The sequence below is a fragment of the Mustela putorius genome, unplaced genomic scaffold (genome assembly GCF_011764305.1).
Source record: "Mustela putorius furo isolate JIRA1106 unplaced genomic scaffold, ASM1176430v1.1 tig00003845_pilon_pilon_pilon, whole genome shotgun sequence".
Classification (NCBI taxonomy): domain Eukaryota; kingdom Metazoa; phylum Chordata; class Mammalia; order Carnivora; family Mustelidae; genus Mustela; species Mustela putorius.
The window spans coordinates 49,024,756-49,045,662 of NW_025421998.1; the positions used below are offsets into that span (position 1 = coordinate 49,024,756).

The 20,907-nt window shown below is 39.2% G+C and overlaps 1 protein-coding gene across 1 annotated transcript in view; it reads left to right on the forward strand.

The window, feature by feature from the left end:
• The window catches only part of TSPAN13 (tetraspanin 13), a 33,380-nt gene extending 18,217 nt beyond the window's left edge, over positions 1-15,163 (forward strand). The window contains exons 2-6 of the mRNA XM_004743393.3: positions 5,426-5,593; positions 6,260-6,340; positions 7,385-7,498; positions 9,015-9,128; positions 14,086-15,163. Coding sequence (XP_004743450.1) covers positions 5,426-5,593; positions 6,260-6,340; positions 7,385-7,498; positions 9,015-9,128; positions 14,086-14,160 — 552 coding nt within the window. The 3' untranslated portion in view covers positions 14,161-15,163. The remainder of the gene's footprint in view (positions 1-5,425; positions 5,594-6,259; positions 6,341-7,384; positions 7,499-9,014; positions 9,129-14,085) is intronic.
• The last annotated feature ends 5,744 nt before the right edge of the window (positions 15,164-20,907 follow it).

Sequence of the window (20,907 nt, forward strand, 5' to 3'; positions counted from 1 at the left end):
CTTAGCTCTCTATCCCAGTCCTGCCTGGTTTGAAACCCAAGTCCTTCCTTTTTAGGGACTGTTCTGATCTAGGAACTCCTTCCTATCCTTCCCATCCAGAACTCCTGCCCCACCCCCACCAGCTCTATGATTGTATTTTTGACCTTGCAGTTCCACTTCCTTTCTGGCCTATAGGACTTAACCATTGTTTCTTGGTGCTCAGGTATATATTTAAATAAAATATTACAATCTTTTACAATATCTTCAAGTATTTGGAATAGGAATGATTCTATGGTTGCTCAGTTGTCAATGACCTCAGAACCCTCTAAAGTAGGCTCAATAATATCTCTCTGCCCCCAAAGGTACACATCCTAATCTTTGGCTACGGATTGTTATGTGACCTTCCACAGCAATAGGGACTTCGCAGTGTGATTAAGTAAAGCATTTTGAGATGGGGCAATTATTCTGGATTATCTGGGAAAGCCCTATGTAATCACAAAGGTCATTATAAGAGGGATGCAGGAGAGCTATCCTCAAAGAAGGAGATGTGCTTGGGGAAACAGGTTGTAGACTAAGAGATTTGAATATGCTACGATGTCGGCTTTGAAGATGGTGGAAGTGGTCACAGGCAATGGAATGCAAGTGTCTTCTAGAAGGTGGAAAAGGCAAGGACAGGGATTTGCCCCCAGAGCTTCCAGAAGGAATGCAGTCTTATTGACATGTGATTTAACAACCCATGTTGGACTTCTGACTTCCAAAATTGCAGCAGAATAAATCTGTTCTTTTAAGCCATGAAACTGGTGATGATGTGTTAAAGTGACATGCTGATAAACTCTCTTCAGTGTTTTTCAAGAAGGAGCACTTTGTATTAGCGATAGGGATAGTCTGATGCCTATGTGAGAGACACAGCAGAGTGAATTTGGTGAAAAATACTTTTGACAGAGAGGTCTACTGATGGGAGTAGCCCCTTTCTTCCCCTACTTAGAAAAGAAAAATCTGAGCGGAGATATTTGTGAATGTTCTAGATACTGTTCTCAATAAAAGCACAATGCCTAGTCTGTGACCTGGAAGAGTATTTCTCTCTTTTAGTTGTAGATGTTGTTTTTCAAAAGGGAAAATATTCTTATTATTAATGACCCTGTAAGTTGGTAACTTACAGAGCAGAAGACATTTTTCACATTTTGTTGAGATGCTGCTGCTGTAAATAAAGCATTTGGTCTTCTAGGAGGGTGCTGACAAGGATACCTGAATACTTCACTCCAGCCGCATGGTAGGATTCCACTAGTGGTAAAATAGCAGGCAGCTTTCTGTAATGGAGATTCCTGACTTGTCCAGTGCCTACTGTGTGAATTGTTCTGTGTTAGTTTCGTAGGGTTTCTTGGATGAGTTACCACAAACATGGCAGCTTAAACTCAATAGAAATTTATTCCCACAGTTTGGGAGACCAGAAGTCCAAAACGAAGACATCATCAGGGTTGCACTCTCTCTGAGAGCCCCGGGGGAGAATCTGTTCTTTGCCTCTTCTATCTTCAGGTAGCTGAGGGCATTCCTTGACTTCGAGCCATGCCACCCTCTGCCTCTGTCGTTACGTGGCCATCTCCTCTCTGTGTGTCTCCTTCTGCCTCTCTTATAAGGATACTTGTGATGACATCTAAGGTCTACCTGATAAGCCAGGATAAGCTCCTCTTTTTAAGATTTTTTAATTTAGTCACATCTCTTGCCACATAAAATAATATTTATAAAATGTTTAATAAATATTATTATATGTTTATTACAAATAATAGAATATTTATATCCTATTCTTTTGTTATATAATGTAGTATTTACAGTATAGTCATTTTTTTTCAGCCCATTACCTGCTCCTTTACTATTTCTTTACAGTCTCTGACCTATTCTATTTATCTAGATTTTTTTGGATTATTGTTCCATCCTCTGACTCATCTTGTAAAAATATCCGGTAAGGCAATTATTCATCCTGTTTTAACGTTTTAGTCTCTGCTACCCTGCCTCCTAGAGCAAAGGTCAGCAAGCTATGGCTCTTGGGTCATATCCATCCCACTGCTTGTTATTGGATAGCCTGCCAACAAAGAAGGGCTTTATAGTTTTAAATGATTAAAAAAATCATAGGAAGAATAATATTTGGTGCACATGAAAATTACGTGAATTTCAATTTCAGTATCTGTGAATGAAATGTTATTGGAACACGGCTCTGCTCATTGGTTTACTGCTGTTTTTGTGTTAGAGTTGCAGAATCAACTAGTTGTGGCAGAGACCGTGTGATCCATGAGGACGGATGATCAATATCTAGGCTTATATAGAGAAAATTTGCCAACCTTTGTTCTAGTTGGGATATCTTGTCTCTGGCTTTGGGTGTACAGTGGGCAGTAGTTACTTATTGTTGGCTATTTAGACTTGTAAGAATTTCATTAATATAGGAAGGATTTGGTAGACTTCCAAAAGGATTCTTTGAAACTATGGGGTTAAAAGAATTATAACTATCATATTATTCATGCCTTTGATCTTTTTGACTCTAAGACTCAAAGAAATAGAGAGTGACAATCCTGCTCCCAAATTTAATTGAATTGGGCAATAGGCATCAAGCCCAAGAATTGAAGTTTGCATATGTGCTGGTTAATTTTATCTGTCAATTCGACCAGGCAGTGGTGCCAAATGTTTGTTTGGTTGAATGCTACTGTAGCTACTGATTTGAAGGCATTGTTTTAGACTTAACCTTTACACTCAATTAACTTTAAGTTTAGTAGATTACTCCCATTGTGGTCTGCCTTATCCAGTCTGTGGAAAAACTTAAGAACAAAGACAGGTTCTTTCTTCTTCTTCTTCTCCCTTTTTTTTTTTTTTTTTAAGAAGATTTTATTTATTGGAAAGAGAGCGTGTGAGCGAGGGCAGGAGCAGGAAGGAGGGGCAGAGGGAGAAGGAGAAGCAGACTCCCCACTGAGCAGGGAGCCCTTTGCGGGGCTTAATTCCAGGACCCTGTATCATGACCGGAGCTGAAAGCAGACGCCCAACCAGCTGAGTCACCCAGGCACCCCAAGACTGAGGTTTCTTTTCTTTTTTAAAAAGATTTTATTTATTTATCTGATAGAGAGAGAGAGAGAGAGAGAGATCACAAGTAAGCAGAGAGGCAGGCAGAGAGAGAGGGGGAAGCAGGCTCTCCGCTGAGCAGAGAGCCTGATGTGGGACTCGATCCCAAGACCCTGAGATCAGGGCCTGAGTGGAAGGCAGAGGCCTAACCCACTGAGCCACCCAGGCATCCCAGGACTGAGGTTTCTTAAGGAAGACAGAATTCTTCCTCCAGACTGTATCAGAGAAAACCTGCCTGAATTGTCAAGCTGCTGTCCTCCCACACATTTTGGACATGCTGGCCCCACAAATGCATGAGCCAATTCCTTAAAATAAATCTCTATTTCTAAATATATATCTGTTAGATCTCCTTCTCAGGAGAACCCTGATGGATAGAGCGCGTTGCTCTGATGTGCTGCGCCCGCAGAGCACCTTCCCTGTTTGGTACCACGGTGCAGTGTGGAGGCCGGTGCCCGCATCTCTCACCTCTTCTTTCACCCCTTGTGGAAGGAAACCTGCTATATTTGGATGCCATGGAGTTGGAAGTAAGCTCGCTTGTGATGGAGCAGAGGACTTTTTCTCAGTCCAGTATAGTGGGAAGCCATGAGAAGATGGTGAGTGAGAAGAGAAGAACAAGCCAGAAGCAAACGGACCTGTTGATGAGGAGCATTTGAGACAACAAGAGGGACCAGGCCATTTTTGGGTTACAAACGTTCTGAGAATTTCTTCCCTTTGAAAACAAAAGCCTTCTAGGTGTACTAAGTACCGCGGAGAACAGCAACTCCATGTAACTCCGTGACTTGGTTCTAGCATGCTACAGACAGTGTCTTTCTTCTCTAGATCTGCTTTGTCATAAGTGAAAAGAAACAGGTGGGGACGCCTGGTGGCTCAGTGGGTTAAGTGTCTGCCTTCGGCTCTGGTCATGATCCTAGAGTCCAGGGATCAAGCCCCATATTGAGCCCCACATCAGGCTTCCTGCTCAGTGGGGAATCTGTTTCTCCCTCTCCCTCTGCCTCCCACTCCCCCTGCTTGTGCTCTCTTGGGCTCTCTCTCTCTCTCTCTCTCAAATAAATAAAAGCTTTTAAAAATACAAATACGTGTTCTTTGTCAATATTAAGCAGTTTTACTTGTATCTGTACACATGGAGGGCATTTTAGATATGAAGATATTTAGAATTTGTGTTTCTAAGCTATGATTTCATATATAAAAAATTAAATATTTGAGTAAAAATCCTTTTGAGTGAGTGGTGATTTATTTTATCTTTCAAAACAAAGTTTATTGGGTCTTGATGCCAGGAAGTATATTTTACGTATTTTGATTCCTCTCTACTGTGTATGACGCTGTCACCTTGCTCCAGGAAACGGCTGACCTTCAGAGGATATGGCCTTTTTCCTGCCCCAAACCCCAATCCCCATCCCCCCCACATACCTGTTTCACCTTCATCTTCTATCAGTTCAACATCATATTTACATGGTGTGTTCTTCATTTGCTATTTTAAAGAAGTGATTGTAACTTTGTCTATTACAGGTAATGGCTGATTTTCAGGCACGTGTTCTACTTCTTCACTTAGTTTTGTTTTATAAGTATATAAATAAATGGAGTATAAAATAATTTCATCTTGCTCAGTATACCACTTTACTCAAAAGAGCTAGTCTCTTACATTGTCTGAAGAGTTTTAATGACCTCTTTCTCTCTCTCTCTCTAAATTCTCATAGGATACACGATGATACCTAAAGCAATTTTTTTCCAACAATTCTTTGAGAAATTTTTGATTGTTTGCAAGGCCCGGGTTCTGTGATAGGTTCTGGGAATAGAGACAGATGAGAAGATGGTGCCCCCCTCGCAAGGCACTCTTAGTCTTCTAGGAGAGACAGGCTTGGCAACAGAATGAGAGTGTGGGGAGGGGAACAATAGAACCAACTTCAAAGAACAGTTTATGGAAAACGAGGAAAGCATCATAGAGAAGGTCACAACTGGCTTTGAAGGAAGCATAAGTAATGTCCATGTGAAGAAATGAATACTTTGGACTGAGCTGTGTTGGCATCTGGGAGTCTCACATACGCCATGATGGCAAAAGCTTAGGCAGAAATCAGTTATGCTTAGTAAGCCAGATGACCTCTGAGGCTTCATAACAATTTCATAGCTCATTATTACTTATTTTAAAGCATGCCTGAGGATTAAATTAATTTGTTGAAACAATACTATCTATTAAGATCTAGTGTGTATTCTGGTATTGAGTATGAGCAGTCATTTGTAAGACACTGAAAAATGTTCTTTGTATTATTATAGAAATTGATGTTTTCCTCCTGTCCTTCTCTTCCTCCTGCCCCCATCCAATCCCTGACCCTTCTGGTTGTCTTTGTAGTTGGTCAGTCTGTTGCTCATTGGAATCGCGGCGTGGGGCATTGGTTTTGGGCTGATTTCCAGCCTCCGGGTGGTCGGCGTGGTCATCGCCGTGGGCATCTTCCTGTTCCTGATTGCGTTGGTGGGGCTGATTGGAGCTGTAAAGCACCATCAGGTGTTGCTTTTTTTTGTATCCTTTTTTAAAAGCAGAATTTTTAACCCAGTTGAGTTTGTCCTTATTTTTATTGCTTATTCTTCTGATAACTGCCACTGATTTAGAATTCTCATTAAGAAAGTCATTGCCAGAGAGCAACTCTTAGCATGCCCTACGTGTGTTTGTTCCACCAACATTAGGAATATTTCTTAGGGTAAGACTACTGTATGTTTATATGTTCCCACTTTCTCCTTTTCACATCATGAAGAATGTATTCTGCAAATTATAGTCCTTTTTATACCGTGCAAATTCAGAGGTAAGTTGAACTGATTCAGTGACCTCTAGACCCTTTCCAAAAGGTTAGTATGTGGTTGCGAATTTCAGTGATTGTTTTTTAAGATTTTAATTCTAAGAAAACCTAAGTACATTTATCCATACGTATTTCTTATTTTATACATGTAAGGATTTTTATTTCAATTTAAAAGAAATTCTAATATTTTATCCTTTAAATATTAGTATTTTTATTATGAACTATCTACAGTGTATTAATGAAAATAATAATTGTGTAAATTCTTTGTAAACTTTCTAGGCGCCATTTGTTCTGTTTCCTGGTTGAATGCCTTCTAGTACATTCCGAAGTTGTCAGTACCTCTATTTTGTTATTTTAAGAGTGTTGAGAAATACCTTAACTTGAATTCTCAGTACATGATTATTCTCTTACTTGTATTTATTGTTCAGTTTTCTGTATCGTGTGCTTGCTTAGCCCTGAACCAGGGGCAACAGGTAAGCAAAGACTTTTTTTCTCTTATTTTATTACACCTCACAGTATGTGTAGGAAAAAAGAGGGAGAATGATTGGAATATATGATAACTCCTCTTCCCTCAGAATGGCATTTCACTGGAGACAGTTAGAATCTGCTGTTCCTGATTGTATTAGTGGGGCTGATTGGAACCCTGAAATGCCATAAGGTGTTGCTACTTTTTGGCATCCTTGAAGTGAGATTTTTCCCTTCCCTGGGTAAAAAGCACCACTGCTGAAAGATGTTCACCCTGCCTTTTCCAACCATTATGCAGTGAAACATTTGTGATACCTTTCTAGCAATTACACTTTTCAAACTCTTAATTTGTGAAACAATATGCAGTTCTGTTTAGGGCAGTGGAAAATTTGTTTCAGTCTGAGAATCTTTTGAACTAAGTGCTTCTTTTATTTTTTTTAAATTTTATTTTATTTTATTATTTTTTTTAAAGATTTTATTTATTTATTTGACAGACAGAGATCACAAGTAGGCAGAGAGGCAGGCAGAGAGAGAGAGAGAGAGAGAGGGAAGCAGGCTTCCTGCGGAGCAGGGAGCCTGATGCGGGGCTCGATCCCAGGACCCTGAGATCATGACCTAAGTGCTTCTTTTAAAGAGCATGTAAAAATGAAGACTTTTCACTCTTGGAATAGAAGCAGTGCTTTAATTTTTTTTTTTTTAAGATTTTATTTATTTATTTGACAGAGATCACAAGTAGGCAGAGAGGTGGGCAGAGAGAGAGGAAGGGAAGCTGGCTCCCTGCTGAGCAGAGCCCGAAGAGGGGCTCTATGCCAGGACCCTGGGATCATGACCTGAGCCATAGGCAGAGGCTTTAACCCACTGAGCCACCCATGTGTCCCCAATGTGCTTTAATTTTTGTTGTAGATTTAGGTATTACCCTTTGAAAACTTTTAATCATCTTAGGAAGAGCATTTATTTTAGGTACACTCAGTATTAAAAATCACAAGCTTTAGCTCTATACATTTTGTGCAGGGATAACTCATGTCAGTGTATGTATTACATGCATTTTCCAGGGTCAGCTTCTGGAAGTGGGTTGGAACAATACAGCAAGTGCTCGAAATGACATCCAGAGAAATTTAAACTGCTGTGGGTTTCGAAGTTTTAACCCAAATGACACCTGTCTGGCTGTAAGTACAAAGTATAAGATATTTTCTGGAGACGTATTATATACAGAGGAATAATGATTAACATGAAGAAAATGGAATTCCTTATGCTGAGTTGTTTTTTTAAAATGTTTTACATGAACCTATATTATATTCCATGTACACTGGTGTGTCATTTGTCTGTTCTCATATCCACTCCTGAGAGTACTAAGTATCCCAGAGCCCTGCCAGACACAGATGCTCACAGTTCTTTGCCCCTAATTCCTTCCCATGCAATTCCTCCTAGAACAAGTTGTGGAAGAAAAATAAGACTACATCAGTCTTAGAGGCGCAGAAGAGCTGTAGAAATATCTTGGTTTTGAAGCATCTCAGGGCAGTAGGAGGAATGGTCTTTCCTGGATTTGGGGGCTTTTTAACCAGTTAAACATCCCCAGCGGGGAGGATACATGAAACTAACCCCTTTCCTCCTTCCCCTTATCCCCATTACAACTTCATGTTGTTTCCAGGGGAGCTGAGTTAGCGATGGACAAATTAGAGCTGTACTATTGTCCCAGGACCGACCCCAATATGAGGCTAGATTTGGAGCTTGACTGTCCTAGGAAGTACACGTGTTTAAATTTCCAGGAAACTCCTATTACCGTCTCTCTGAGCTGTGAGCTGGATTTCCTTTCAACATGGCCTCTTTTATGGGATTATTATTTTTCTACTGCTATGTGACACATGAATTCTACCCAGGTGTTCTCTCAGTTTCCATGGATCAGGAGCGTGAGAATGGCTTCGTTGGGTTCTCCACTTAAGATCTCACCTGGGTGAAATCAAGGTGTTGGCCAGGGATCATCTCATCCGAGGCCTGGGGTGGTCTGCCAAGCTCAGCCGATGTTGGCCGAATTCAGCTTCTGGTAGTTGTAGTGCTGAAGTCCCATTTTTCTTGCTGGGTTTTCCTCAGTTCCTGGAGGCTGCTCTCAGGTTCTAACTGTACAGCCATCTCACAACATGGCGGCCTCCAAGTCAGCATGAGAATCACCCCATTCTGTTAACATAGATGGTGTCTTTGTGTAACTGCATGATAAAGATGGGAGTGACTGTCGTATTCACAAATCCCATCCATGCTCAAAGCTGGGGGCTGTGGGGGGGTATTCAAGGTGTGTATACTGGGCTTGGGAAACTTAGGAACCATTTTATTTATTTTGTATATTTTTTAAGATTTTATTTATTTGACAGACAGATCACAAGCAGGCAGAGAGGCAGGCAGAGAGAGAGAGAGGAGGAAGCAGGCTCCCTGCTGAGCAGAGAGCCCAATGCGGGACTCGATCCCAGGACCCTGAGATCATAACCTGAGCCCAAGGCAGAGGCTTAACCCACTGAGCCACCCAGGTGCCCAGTGGGAACCATTTTAGAATTTAGGATGCTATGAAACAGCCCAGGCCCAGATTGGATATAATATTCCAGCCACTCATTTTTAGGTGGGTTCAGTGTTTATCTGCTTTTCATAATTGCACTTTGATATAAAAGTTCTTTTTTTTTTCCCAAATTGATACAGAGCTGTGTCAAAAGCAGCCACCCATGCTCACCTTGTGCTCCAATAATAGGAAAATACGCCGGAGAGGTTTTGAGGTTTGTCGGGGGCATTGGTCTCTTCTTCAGCTTTACAGAGGTATGTGCAAGTAACTCCTTATCTTTCCATTTTCGTCAGGGGGTTTTCTGTTTTATACGGCAAGAGGGCATGGCATTTTGCCTTAGCATGGCCCCTAATTTTGGGGATGTATTGATAAATATCTTTATTGAGAACTAGTATTATAATCAGAGGAGCCCTGGCTTGAAAACAGAAGACCCCACAGATCTAGCATTAATTTTATATAGGGTGGAGGCTAATGTAAAATTTAATGAACACATGAAATGGTTTAGGCTGGGTTATTTCTAGAGTCTCTCCTATTAGAGTTGTATGATAAATTATAATTCTAAATTTAATTTTGGAATAGGTGAGACATTCACGCTGTTTAATATATATAGTCTAGGACACACTCACATACGTACTTAGAAAGATGTGCTTTGAAAAATGGCCTTTCAAGCCCGTCTCCCATTATCTCTAGCTTTCCAAAAACTACAGGTAAACACTATTATTAATTTCTTATTTATCTCACATATATTTATACTATGTTAAAATATCTATCATATTGATTAATACATTTATGTATAATATAGGTGTCTGTAAGCAAAACCACACTCGTTATTTGATAATTTTGGAGGAACGCTAATTCCTTTTGCAGTGTCTTTATTAAACTCTAAATATCTACAGATGTTTTTTGCGATAGTTGACTTAACAATATGTATGAAAATTAAAATTTTTTAAATTTATACATTCTATTTATAGCACTTTATTTCATGGAGATAATCATATGGCTATTTAAATGGACTAGAAAGGAATGTTCGTTGTTTATAACTGCAAACCCTTGGGCCAGTTTGTGTTCTTCAGTAATGAGCTGGTTAAATTAGAGTGGGTGGGAAAGGAATACTTTTTTCTGCCCTTTAAGTTCCTTCTAGCTGGGCAGAGTCAGAATGGCATGAGATTGATTAACAGGAGAAAATAAAATTTAATGTGGTATATATAATGCGTATACTGCATTTGTGTAGATAATGCATACACTCTACATGGATATGATGTTGGGTCAAAATACAGCACATTATAGATACATATATCTGTATATATGTATATTTTATTCTCTTCAGTTTTCTTTTCTTCTCTGGAGAATGAAAAATTCACATTTGGTTGTTATTAACAAAGTAGAGATAAAGACCACAGTTAATACTCATTTCTTACAGGAAGTCTCCACTGACATCTCTTCTTATCCTGAGCTTGTTTTTTTTTTTTTTTTTTTCATTTCACTTTTTCTCATGAAAGAGCTGTCTTACTTGTGGGTTGGTTGTGACATTGATTCAAGAAAATTGATGTACTGTTTAAAAACAATTCTGTGCATTATTCCTTCATTTCCTTTTTAAAAGTACGATTTTTTTTTTTTTCATGAAAACTTAAAAATACAGATAGGAGAAAAACCGGAATGAGCAATCTCCATATAGCCCGTGAGCCAGATTTTGCCACATGGCTTCCTTTTTATATTTGGAATTTATTTTGAGAATTTAATTCTTTTGAGCAGCTCCATTTTCTTTTCTTTCTTTCTCATCAGGTTACATTACCTTCAGTTGTCCCTTTTTTTTTTTTAAAGAGCACTTTTAAGTCCTTCGCAAAATTGAGAGAAGGTTACAGAAATTTCCCATATATCCTTTGTCCTTACATAGGCATGGTCTCCCCCATTATCGCCACTACTCAACAGAATGTGTTTTTGTTGCAACTGATGAACCTGCATTGACACATCATAATCACTCAAGGTCCATAGTTTACATTAGGGTTTACTTTTGTACATTTTATGGATTTCAACATACATATAATGACTTGTATCCATCATTAGAATATAATACAGAGTATTTTTCACTGCCCTAAAAATCTTCTCTGTTCTGCCTATTCATCCTTCCCCCTGCTGTTTTTAAAAAATATTAATTCTTTTAAGAATATAAACTCATGGGGGCATGCCTGGGTGTTTCAGTCAGTTGAACAACACCTGTTCTGATTGAGGCTCAGGTCATGATCTCATGGGTGGTGGGATCAAGCCCCATGTCTGGCCCTGCACTCCCTCTTACTCTCTCTCCCTGCCTCTGCCCCCCCACCATGCACCTATGCTCTCTCTCTCTCAAATAAATAAAATCTTTAAAAACAAAAAATATAAACTCATGAGTCTTAGGTGTCTTAAGAGCTAAGAAGACTTGGTGTTCTTTCATGGAATCCTGCTCTATATTTTAATATTTTACATATGTGGCTAGAGATTTTAATAATAATTTATCCAACCTGCTATTTTCTGGGTAGTGAATATATTATAGGTATACCAACTTTTTAATTTTTTGTTTTATTCAGTAGTTCACTGAATCTGAGAGATGAAGCTAACCAATGACTTCCTTTCCTTGGTGAAACAGATTGATTTTGAACTATTTATAATAGCTGAAAATAAATTTAAACCATAAAAGAAGCTTTGATTTAGAATCTGAAAAATAGCTGAGATGTAATAACTTTTAACAAGTTGAAGTTAGTACATATTCTTTGTAGAAACTTTAGAAAATACAGAAAATTTTGAACATGAAAATTTGGATGGATTTACTAATGTGAATGAAAAATAACCAATGTTTATATTTTGGCATATTACTTTCTGCCTTTCTATATGTAATAAATAAGCATACAATTTAATAAATAAGTATAAAAATAATGTATAGGCTCACTGCACATATTTCTGTGTAATATACTGTATGCTTAGTGGGCTGCATACTAGGCCTAGGTTCTGGGATCACTGGAGTTCATGATCAGTTCTAATCAAAGTTACTCTTGAGACTCTTTAGATCATTTTAACCAGCTTTGTAAGCTTAAAATCCATTAGTTATCTAACTTTGATCTTTTTGTATTTTGGGTGTGGCATCCCCTCCAGTCTCTCCTGGGGAGGGAGGGATGAGATCATGGTTCAACAATGGGACAAAGTCCGATTTTGTCACTTACAGCTGAAATGGAGGAATGAAGTTTTGGTAAAATGAGGCTTCAGGTTATGAGTGTCTCATTTAATTTACCCACTTGCTTTGTTTTCCCTGTAACTTACACTACTGGCCTATATCCAGGGCTGATAATCAGACTATTTAAAAGCTCAAAAAATTCTCACCCAAACTCTCTCCCTGTGTGCCTGTGTTTCTGAGGTGGGAGAAGGAAATGATACTTGTGCAGATTGGGAGGGGGGCAGGGGTGTCTGAGGAGTTGCTGTCCACAACAGGTGTGCAAGGGTTTCAGTGTTGTAAAAACCAGCCTGGTTGCCATGGTGGGTAGAATGTTCCCCCAGATTGACCTTTAGTATGTCAGATTGATTACACATACATCCCCAAATATGACTGAGAGCATAGATTGTAGGTTTGAACCATGGTTCTAGGCCTCATGACCTGTGTGACTCTTATTTAACCTCTTTGCCTCAGTTCCCTTGCTGGTAAAAGGATACTGTTCCCATCATCCAGGGTGTTTGGGAGGACTGTTTGAATTGGAAAGTGTGAACGACAGAGCCTGTCACAAAGTACTCCTTATGTGTTTATTAAGTAAACCCCCCCCCATTATATATACTCCACCCCAAACTTCCCACTTCCTTAAATTAGATTTATCTTTCCTTGATTCAGCTCACAAACTATAGTTCCATCGGCTCTTACATGTTATAAATATAATCAGTGCCAGTCGTGAGTTTTAGTATAACACAGGGATTATTACTCTGGTAGTGAGGAAATTTTGGATTGATCACAATTCTCTAGAAGTAGCTTAAAGGGCTAATGAGTAGTTATGAAGTCAAACAAAATTTAGATGAAAAGTTGGCACAGATCTAAAGTGGAAGGTGTAATTTGAAGTTCATTTTGTTACATTAAAATTTTCTGTCTTTTTCAAAGAATTTTTGATTATGTTAAGTAAATCAACTTTGAGGTAGTGGAAACAGAATGAACACATTCTTAATTTAAAAAAATTATATTGGTTAACGCTTTGGTGAACCTAGTGTGGGAAACAACACAGTAACAGTAACGACTCAGTAACAGTAACAACTCAGTATTTTTCTAAATACTAACAGTATTTAGTACTAAATACTAAAGTACTAAAGTACTAAGTATTAAACAGTAACAGTAACAACTCAGTATTTTTCTAAAATGAGAGATCCCCAGGCCTTGAGAAAGATAGGAATTAGAATATTTTTTAAAGATCTGCTTTAGCAAAATTTGTTATTGTGGAGTTTTCATTAGTGCTAAATTTTTCCTGAACCCAGTTTGTTTCTCAGTTATCAAAATAATGTGATATTTTAGCTATCCAGACTATTCAGTGTTTCAGCAGACAATTCAGCAGTAAAAGTTCCTCTTGCAGCTCTAGCAAATAGTCACAAATGGAATTGCTTAAAGCAGCACAAATTTATTATCTTCTACTGCTGGGGTCAGAAGCCTGAAAGGCAGGCTTCTCTGGGAGGCTTTCTGCGAGAAGCTGTGTCCTTGACTTTTGCAGCTTCTGGAGGCTGCCTGTACTCAGTGGCTCACGGCTTTGTCCTCCATCTTCAAGGAAGCCATGCCACATCTTCTCTCTGACTCTGCTTCCTATTGCTTCTGACATCATTTTATCTTTTCTCAATGTCTCTGATTTTGTTTTGTCTTGCCCTCTTTTATAAGAACCCTTGTGTCTACATCAGTGAACCCACCCATATGATCTCCCTGTCTCAATAGCTTTAACCAAGCCACATCTGCCTGGTTCTTGTTACCATGTGAGGTAACCTATTCCCAGGTGCTGGGGATTATGATACAGACATCTCTGGAGAGCTAGTATTCATATTACTTGTTTTTAGGGCTTCAATTTGGGCTACTTTTAGCACTTTCAAGGGAAAAAGAAATCTCTTCCTCTTTGAACAAAGAAAACCAAGTGCTTCAGAGGGACCGGATTGTGTACTGATAAACTGAAGAAACAGATACCATGATACTTTCTCTTTCTTCTTTTCTTCTTTCTTCCATTCCAGATCCTGGGTGTTTGGCTGACCTACAGATACAGGAACCAGAAAGATCCTCGTGCTAATCCTAGTGCATTCCTTTGATGAGAAAACAAGAAACATCTTTCGTATTTGGATCTTGTTCACTTTCTCTAACTTAAAGTTCATCTAATTTGCCTGTTTAAGAAAGCAGTATCTGAAAAGTTACATTATTATTGACAGTGGAATTATATATTTTTATTCTTATGTTTCTCTAAATGTTTTTCTTTTCCCATTGCTGAAAAAAAATTAGAAACTTGTGGTCTCCTCTGACCCTCAGTGGTACCTGTAATCTACTGTATTCACAGTGTCTGGCACTGTCCACTGTGGCCTTTCTTAGCATTTTTACCTGCAGAAAAACTTTGTATGGCACTATTGTGTTGATCATATTGTAAATCTAAGTATACATCTCACTGGAATAATTAATTGTATGTCGCACTGTGCTGTGTAGATAGTTCCTGTTGGAAAAAAGAGTTGAAGTTTATTAAAGCCAGAAAGTATGAGAGTCTATTATGTTAAATTCAGTAAGGGAAATCCAAAATCCTGCATTTTTTAAAAAATCTTTTTAGGAAAGATGTATTGTGGTGAAAATTGTTAACATAAAAGTGATAATTTAGTTCTAGTAGTCTTTTATGATTACACTAATGTAGCCTAGAAATAGCTGTGTCTTTAGGAAAGTATGGTCTGGTTTTTATTTTAATAAGTAGGTACAGAGCAGATATGATCTCATGAATGTTCTGATGTGTAACATTTGCCTTCAGCTTTTGAAATGGAATGGGTCTGAGAAATTCAGAAAGTATGACTATATAATCTTCATATTCTTTTTTAATAATTTGAGGTCCAAAAGACTGCATTTTTAAACAAGTTACTATTAATGCATTGGCCCACGTAGCAAAAAGATACTTGATTATCTTACAAATTGTTAAATACCTTTTTCATGAATTTTCTCAGTATTGTAACAGCAGCTTGTCAAATCCAAGCGTATTTGAATGTAAGCGCCCATAATTTGAAATGGAAATAGTATTGTGGTTCTGTATATTATGTTAAAAAATTAAAGAATGGAAACCTCTCCTCGTGTATGAATGTTTCAGTTAAAAGAAAGTAATGGAAGAATTGCTAAATGGATTAAGTGGAATTCTTTCCTTTATTGCTTTGTTTCCTTTGACCGAGAACTGAGTGCTGCTATCTCCGTGTATAATCCAGCCACGAAAATGAACTTCCAGGACTAATGTCTACTGGTAGTCCTCCCTAAATTCTTTCTTGAAATGATTCAGTGTTTAATATTTTCTCCACAGTGAGAACTGTTGTTTATTTATTTATTTTAAAAAGATTTTATTTATTTATTTATTTGACAGACAGAGATCACAAGTAGGCAGAGAGGCAGGCAGAGAGAGAGAGGAGAAAGCAGGCTCCCTGCTGAGCAGAGAACCCAATGAGGGGCTCGATCCCAGGACCCTGAGACCATGACCCAAGCCGAAGGCAGAGGCTTTTAACCCACTGAGCCACCCAGGTGCCCGAGAACTGTTTTTCAGAAGAGAGGTCATTTGTATTTATTTGGGGAAAATATGTAAGTTCTTTCATGTTACTGACAGTTATTAAGTTCTTGTCTTGCATTCTGTGTAGAATATAGTATTTTATTGGTAATTGGCATGATGGCGGGTTTTAGGTCAAGAAAGAGGGCAAGTGGTTGATCTTTAGAATTTTAGAGTATTATGGGGTAATTTCATGTCCATGACTCTAGAAGACCAGCTGATCTTGCAAGAGAACCCGATTATGCAATTCTCATGATAAAGTAAGGGAGGAAAAATAATTTTCCCTCTACTCTTCTGAGTTCTTGTCTTAGGCCCTGTCCAGTACAGGTGAGATTAACAAGAGGAAAACAGGTTTATGAACATGCATGCATATCTACTAGCATGTATACATGTTGTCCAAAATGGAATCATTCCCCTAGATGGCCCAAGACACCGTATTAGATGCTATCTTTAGCCAAAGATGAAATAAAGATGTGTGTGTTGGGTGTGGGAATTGGAGGGAAGGACAGTTACGAGGGTAAAAGCACCAGGAAAAGGACCCCAAATAAAGATAAGACTTGTGAGATTTAAGTCAGTGACTTCTGCAGTGCTAAGTTCCTCGTGATTCAGAATCCTTCTCATGCTGCAGAGAGGAGATGCTCCTAAGTACAGAGGTTTCCTTTTTAAGTGTAAATTTTTCTTAATGAAGGGTTAACTTCTCTGTTTACAGAGCTATTCCTGTGTCTGCATGTTTTCAGAAATAATGAGCTCAAAATAATCTTGATGTCAAAGAGTGCCATAGTCTGCTATCCTTCAACGCCATCTTGAGCTCTGGGCAACACTAACGATGTTCCCACTTACACAGATGAGACTGTAAATGACACACGGAACAAGTGAGCTTTTTGGATACTGTCTTCACTTTAAGGCATTCTGTATTTGCCTTGTTTGCTTAGTCAGATTTTGAAGTTCCCGTGAGAGTCTGGTGTCTCTTCATGTAATACTTCTCTTGGTACAAGTGACTATATTGGGAAGAGCTCTTCCGTAGCCTTGGTCTGTGCTCTGATTGCAGTTGCCTTATTTGGGCCAACCCAATTACAAATCAGAGCCTGGGAAGCATGAATCTTTAGGGCTATTGAACTATAGGATTATAAGAGTGGATTGTAACTAATGACTAACCACTCAAGAAATAATCCATTTTCAAGTACCAAGAGCAGCCTTGTTAGATGAATTTGGGCTTTCTGTTCCCGCAGGCAGTTCTGAAGGTTATAGACTGTCCTGGGAGGTCTCCTGCGATCTTGGTTTGTGTCTGCGTGCTGACGTTACAGCTCACATTGCAGTGTATTATAAACCTGCTGGAAAGGCCTCTGACTAGGTCTATCCTGATTCCTCAGTGGCTGTGAATGAGGCTGCGGAAGTCGGGCTGATCCCACGATTCCAGGAACACCGCTGCCTGTGTGCATAGAAATGTTGCCCATAAACACATAAGATCAGAGGAAGGTGTTTCAGAGTGGTCTGTCCTTGAATTACAACAAGCGTCCATAATGCATACTCAAGAGCTCTCTCTGCATCTCCCCACCTAGTATTTATTTAAGAAAGAAGCTCTACTTGTTTTTAACATTTCTCTTATTCCCTACTTACGTATCCCATTTAGGGGAATAGTTCTTAGAACATAGCCTTGATGTGAAGGGTGAAACTTGAGTTAATAAAGTGCAAATACAAGGGAAAAATGTTAAGCTGCAATTTCTAAAACCAGAGTTCATGGGGCATAAATTCATCTCAGACACCGCGTGATCAAAACAGCCAGTTTGGTCTGAAAACCAGTTCTGCGTGTTCAACCTAGGTCCTCTGCTGCTGTGTACAACGTTTCAGAGAGAGAAAAGCATCCAGAAGTGGGGTGTCAAGTTCTTAGTTTCCTTAAGCGAAAAACCTCCTGCAATTTTTCTAAATATTTGTTTAACTCTGTTTAAGTTTATTCATCCTTTTGAAAAGGCACCAAGTAAATTTATGAAACAATTTCATTGTATAGCTGGTATTGAAGAAATTAGAACAGAATTTTTTTTCATAGTATTTCATAGGAGGAAAGGACACTTTCAGGCATCGTGATTGTACAAATATGATCTTTCACAGGTCAGTTTTATTAGAGTTGACAGTAAAATTAAAGACCAAGTTTTTCGGGTTTGTGGAAATGTTGAAGGGATTTGTGTAAAGTTGCTATGCACTCGTTATGTTGGGGGCTGGTGGTTAATTTTTACACCTGGCTACTCATGCCAGATGCAGTTATGGTATGTGTTATTGGTCAGTGTTTTCTAAACAATTTTAAGGGAACAACCCAATCATGCCCTTTACCCCATTTCTCCACTGAACCCCCAGGGAGAGGGAGAGAGAGAGAGAGAGGGAAAAGAGAAGAGAGGTCTTCTTGTTTGTCACCATCTTGACTGGGTAACTGTAGTCATCAACATACCCCTGAGACAGTGGGCAAGGAGGAAAATCAGACCTTCTGCCATAGGCCAGGCTACTTCTCATCCACTCTCCACAGGAAAATCAGAGTTGGGAATTCATTCTCAAATGAGGGTGGGAGGGAGTTGCCTGAGTTAGATTATATGGCAAACAGTGGACGGTGATACCACTTGGAAGGTGAAACCACCGTTGCTTACTTTCAGGATCTGGTTTTATGGGGTCACAACTTGACAAGTGCCTTTTTAAAAAGTGAGGCTCATTTGGGGCAACTTGGTGGCTCAGTGGTTAAGCCTCTGCCTCCAGCTCAGGTCATGATCTCAGGGTCCTGGGATTGAGCCCCACATCGGGCTCTCTGCTCAGCAGGGAGCCTGCTTCCTCCTCTCTCTCTGCCTGCCTCTCTGACTACTTGTGATCTCTGTAAAATAAATAAATAAATAAAAACCTTTTAAAAAATCAAGGCTCAGGGCGCCTGGGTGGCTCAGTGGGTTAAGCCGCTGCCTTCGGCTCAGGTCATGATCTCAGGGTCCTGGGATCAAGTCCCGCGTCGGGCTCTCTGCTCAGCGGGGAGCCTGCCTCCTTCTCTCTCTCTCTCTGCCTACCTCTCAGTGTACTTGTAATTTCTCTCTGTCAAATAAATAAGTAAAATCTTTAAAAAAAAAAAAAGCGAGGCTCATTTTACTTGGATTTTGAAGTCCGCTTCCTTTGTGAGTAACTGAAGGAAGCTCTGTTCTTGCCTAAGAGTTTTTTTTTTTTTTTTTTTTACATTATTTTCCCCCCACTCCTGTGCTCACCAGTGACTGCTAAATATAAGGACCTTGGGAGATAAAAGAAGCTACTTGGGATTATTGAATGCCTGAAACACAAAAAACCCAGAGCAGAGCTAAACACTGTAGATGATTGAGGACAGCAGTCCTCAAGCAGGTGAAAATAGTTTAACCATTTTGCTCACCATGTAAATAACTCACAGATGATTTATGTTACCAACTTTTTCTAAATTACCCTTTCCCCTCCTCAGGTGTGGGGCCTCCAGTAGGACCCACAGAAAAAAAGAATGATAAAACATTCTTTTCTTCGTGTGGTAAAATACACATAGTATAAAATGTATCATTTTGACTATTTTTTAAATGTGTAATACAGTGTCATTAAGTACATTCACTTTGTGGCCCAACCATTATCCCCCAGGAGCTTTTTCATCTTCCCAAGCTGACAGTATGCACCTGGCAAATAATCCCCCCACCTCCATTTCCTCCCCTCCCCCTCCCCTCCCCCTCTTCCATTAGCCCCTGACAACTACTGTTCTCCTTTGTGTCTGTGAATCTGACTCTTCCAGATCCCCCAGGTAAGTGGAAACAAAGCGTTTGTCCTTATGTGACTGCTTTCTTTTTTCACTTAGCATAGTGTTTTCAAGGTTCATCCATATTATAACAGGTGTCAGAATGTCCTTTCTTTTAAGGGCTGAATACTGTCCTGTCGTTGGCGTTCGCCATATTTTGTTGATGCACTCAGCAAGCGATGGAGTTTGGGTTGCTTTCACCTCCTGGCTCTTGTGATTCATGCTGCTCTGAAAGTGAATGCACGGATAGAGCTTTCCTGCTTTCAGGGGTTTTGGGTACATGCTCAGAAGTGGAATTCCTGGATTGTATGGTTATTCGTTGCTAAAGTTCTTGAGCAACCGTCATATTGTTTTCCACAGTGGCTGTACCATTTTGTATTCCCAATGTGTTACCAACATTTTTCTTCAGTGGTTTGGAATAATGCTCTCTAGACCTACAGCTTTCTTCGAGTTCTGTGTGGTTGGAGAAATAGTCAAGGTATGCTTTCCCTTCAGTTTATTTGAATACAAAGGAAAGATTGTGAGATGACAAGAACAAACGGGCTTTGCTAATAACTCCGCAAGCTTCAAGCAGAATTTCCTCCCTTTGCACCTTCATTTCTCATTCTGACCGGTGTGTGCACACAGTTCCCGGAGCTACAGTTACAGCACAGAAATACCTACATTCTGGCTCACTTACTCTTTGTTTCTTCACAATGTTTATGTTTATAGATGAGAACAGACTGCGCTTTGTGTGAAAACACTATGTAACCACTATATTTGATAGTTGCCATTTCTTTTAAGTATGTTTAAATAATGTTGCCATTGACATCTTCACAGAACTTTGTTTCTCGTGAATGATTTCCTGATTTGCATTAGGACAAATTCTCAGAAGTAGAGGAGACCATGACTCTGTTTAACACTTTTCTAAGGGAGATTCATCTTCCTTGAGACCTTAACATTTGACTTCCCAGAGATGTATTTATATCTTAAAAATTATATATGTTGTTAAAATAACATTTTGTCATTCAACAAATTTTAAGGACTTAATCTTATTATCAGCCCAATAAAAAAGCCAATTTTTAAATTTTTTTTTTTTGCCAATTTTTAAATTTTTATTTTGCTGTACTATAGAGGAAACCTGAACATCTTAGAATCTGTCATTCAAAATATTTGTATATATTGGGACACTTCGGTGGCTCAGTGGGTTAAGCCTCTCTGCCTTTGGCTCAAGTCATGATCACAGGGTCCTCTGATCGAGCCCCACATCAGGCTCTCTGCTCAGCAGGGAGCGTGCTTCCTCCTATTTCTCTGCCTGCCTCTCTGCCTACTTGTGATCTCTGTCTCTCTGTGTGTCAAATAAATAAATAAAATCTTTAAAAAAATGTATATAAGTGAAAATGCTTTTTTCCCCTTCATTAACTCTGAGAACTTTCTGAATAGGATATTTAACTTTTTCTAAACATATGTACCCACTTGTAAGAAGAGAGCCCAATCCCTCTGCCGATATTTTTACTGAGGATTTGTATGTCA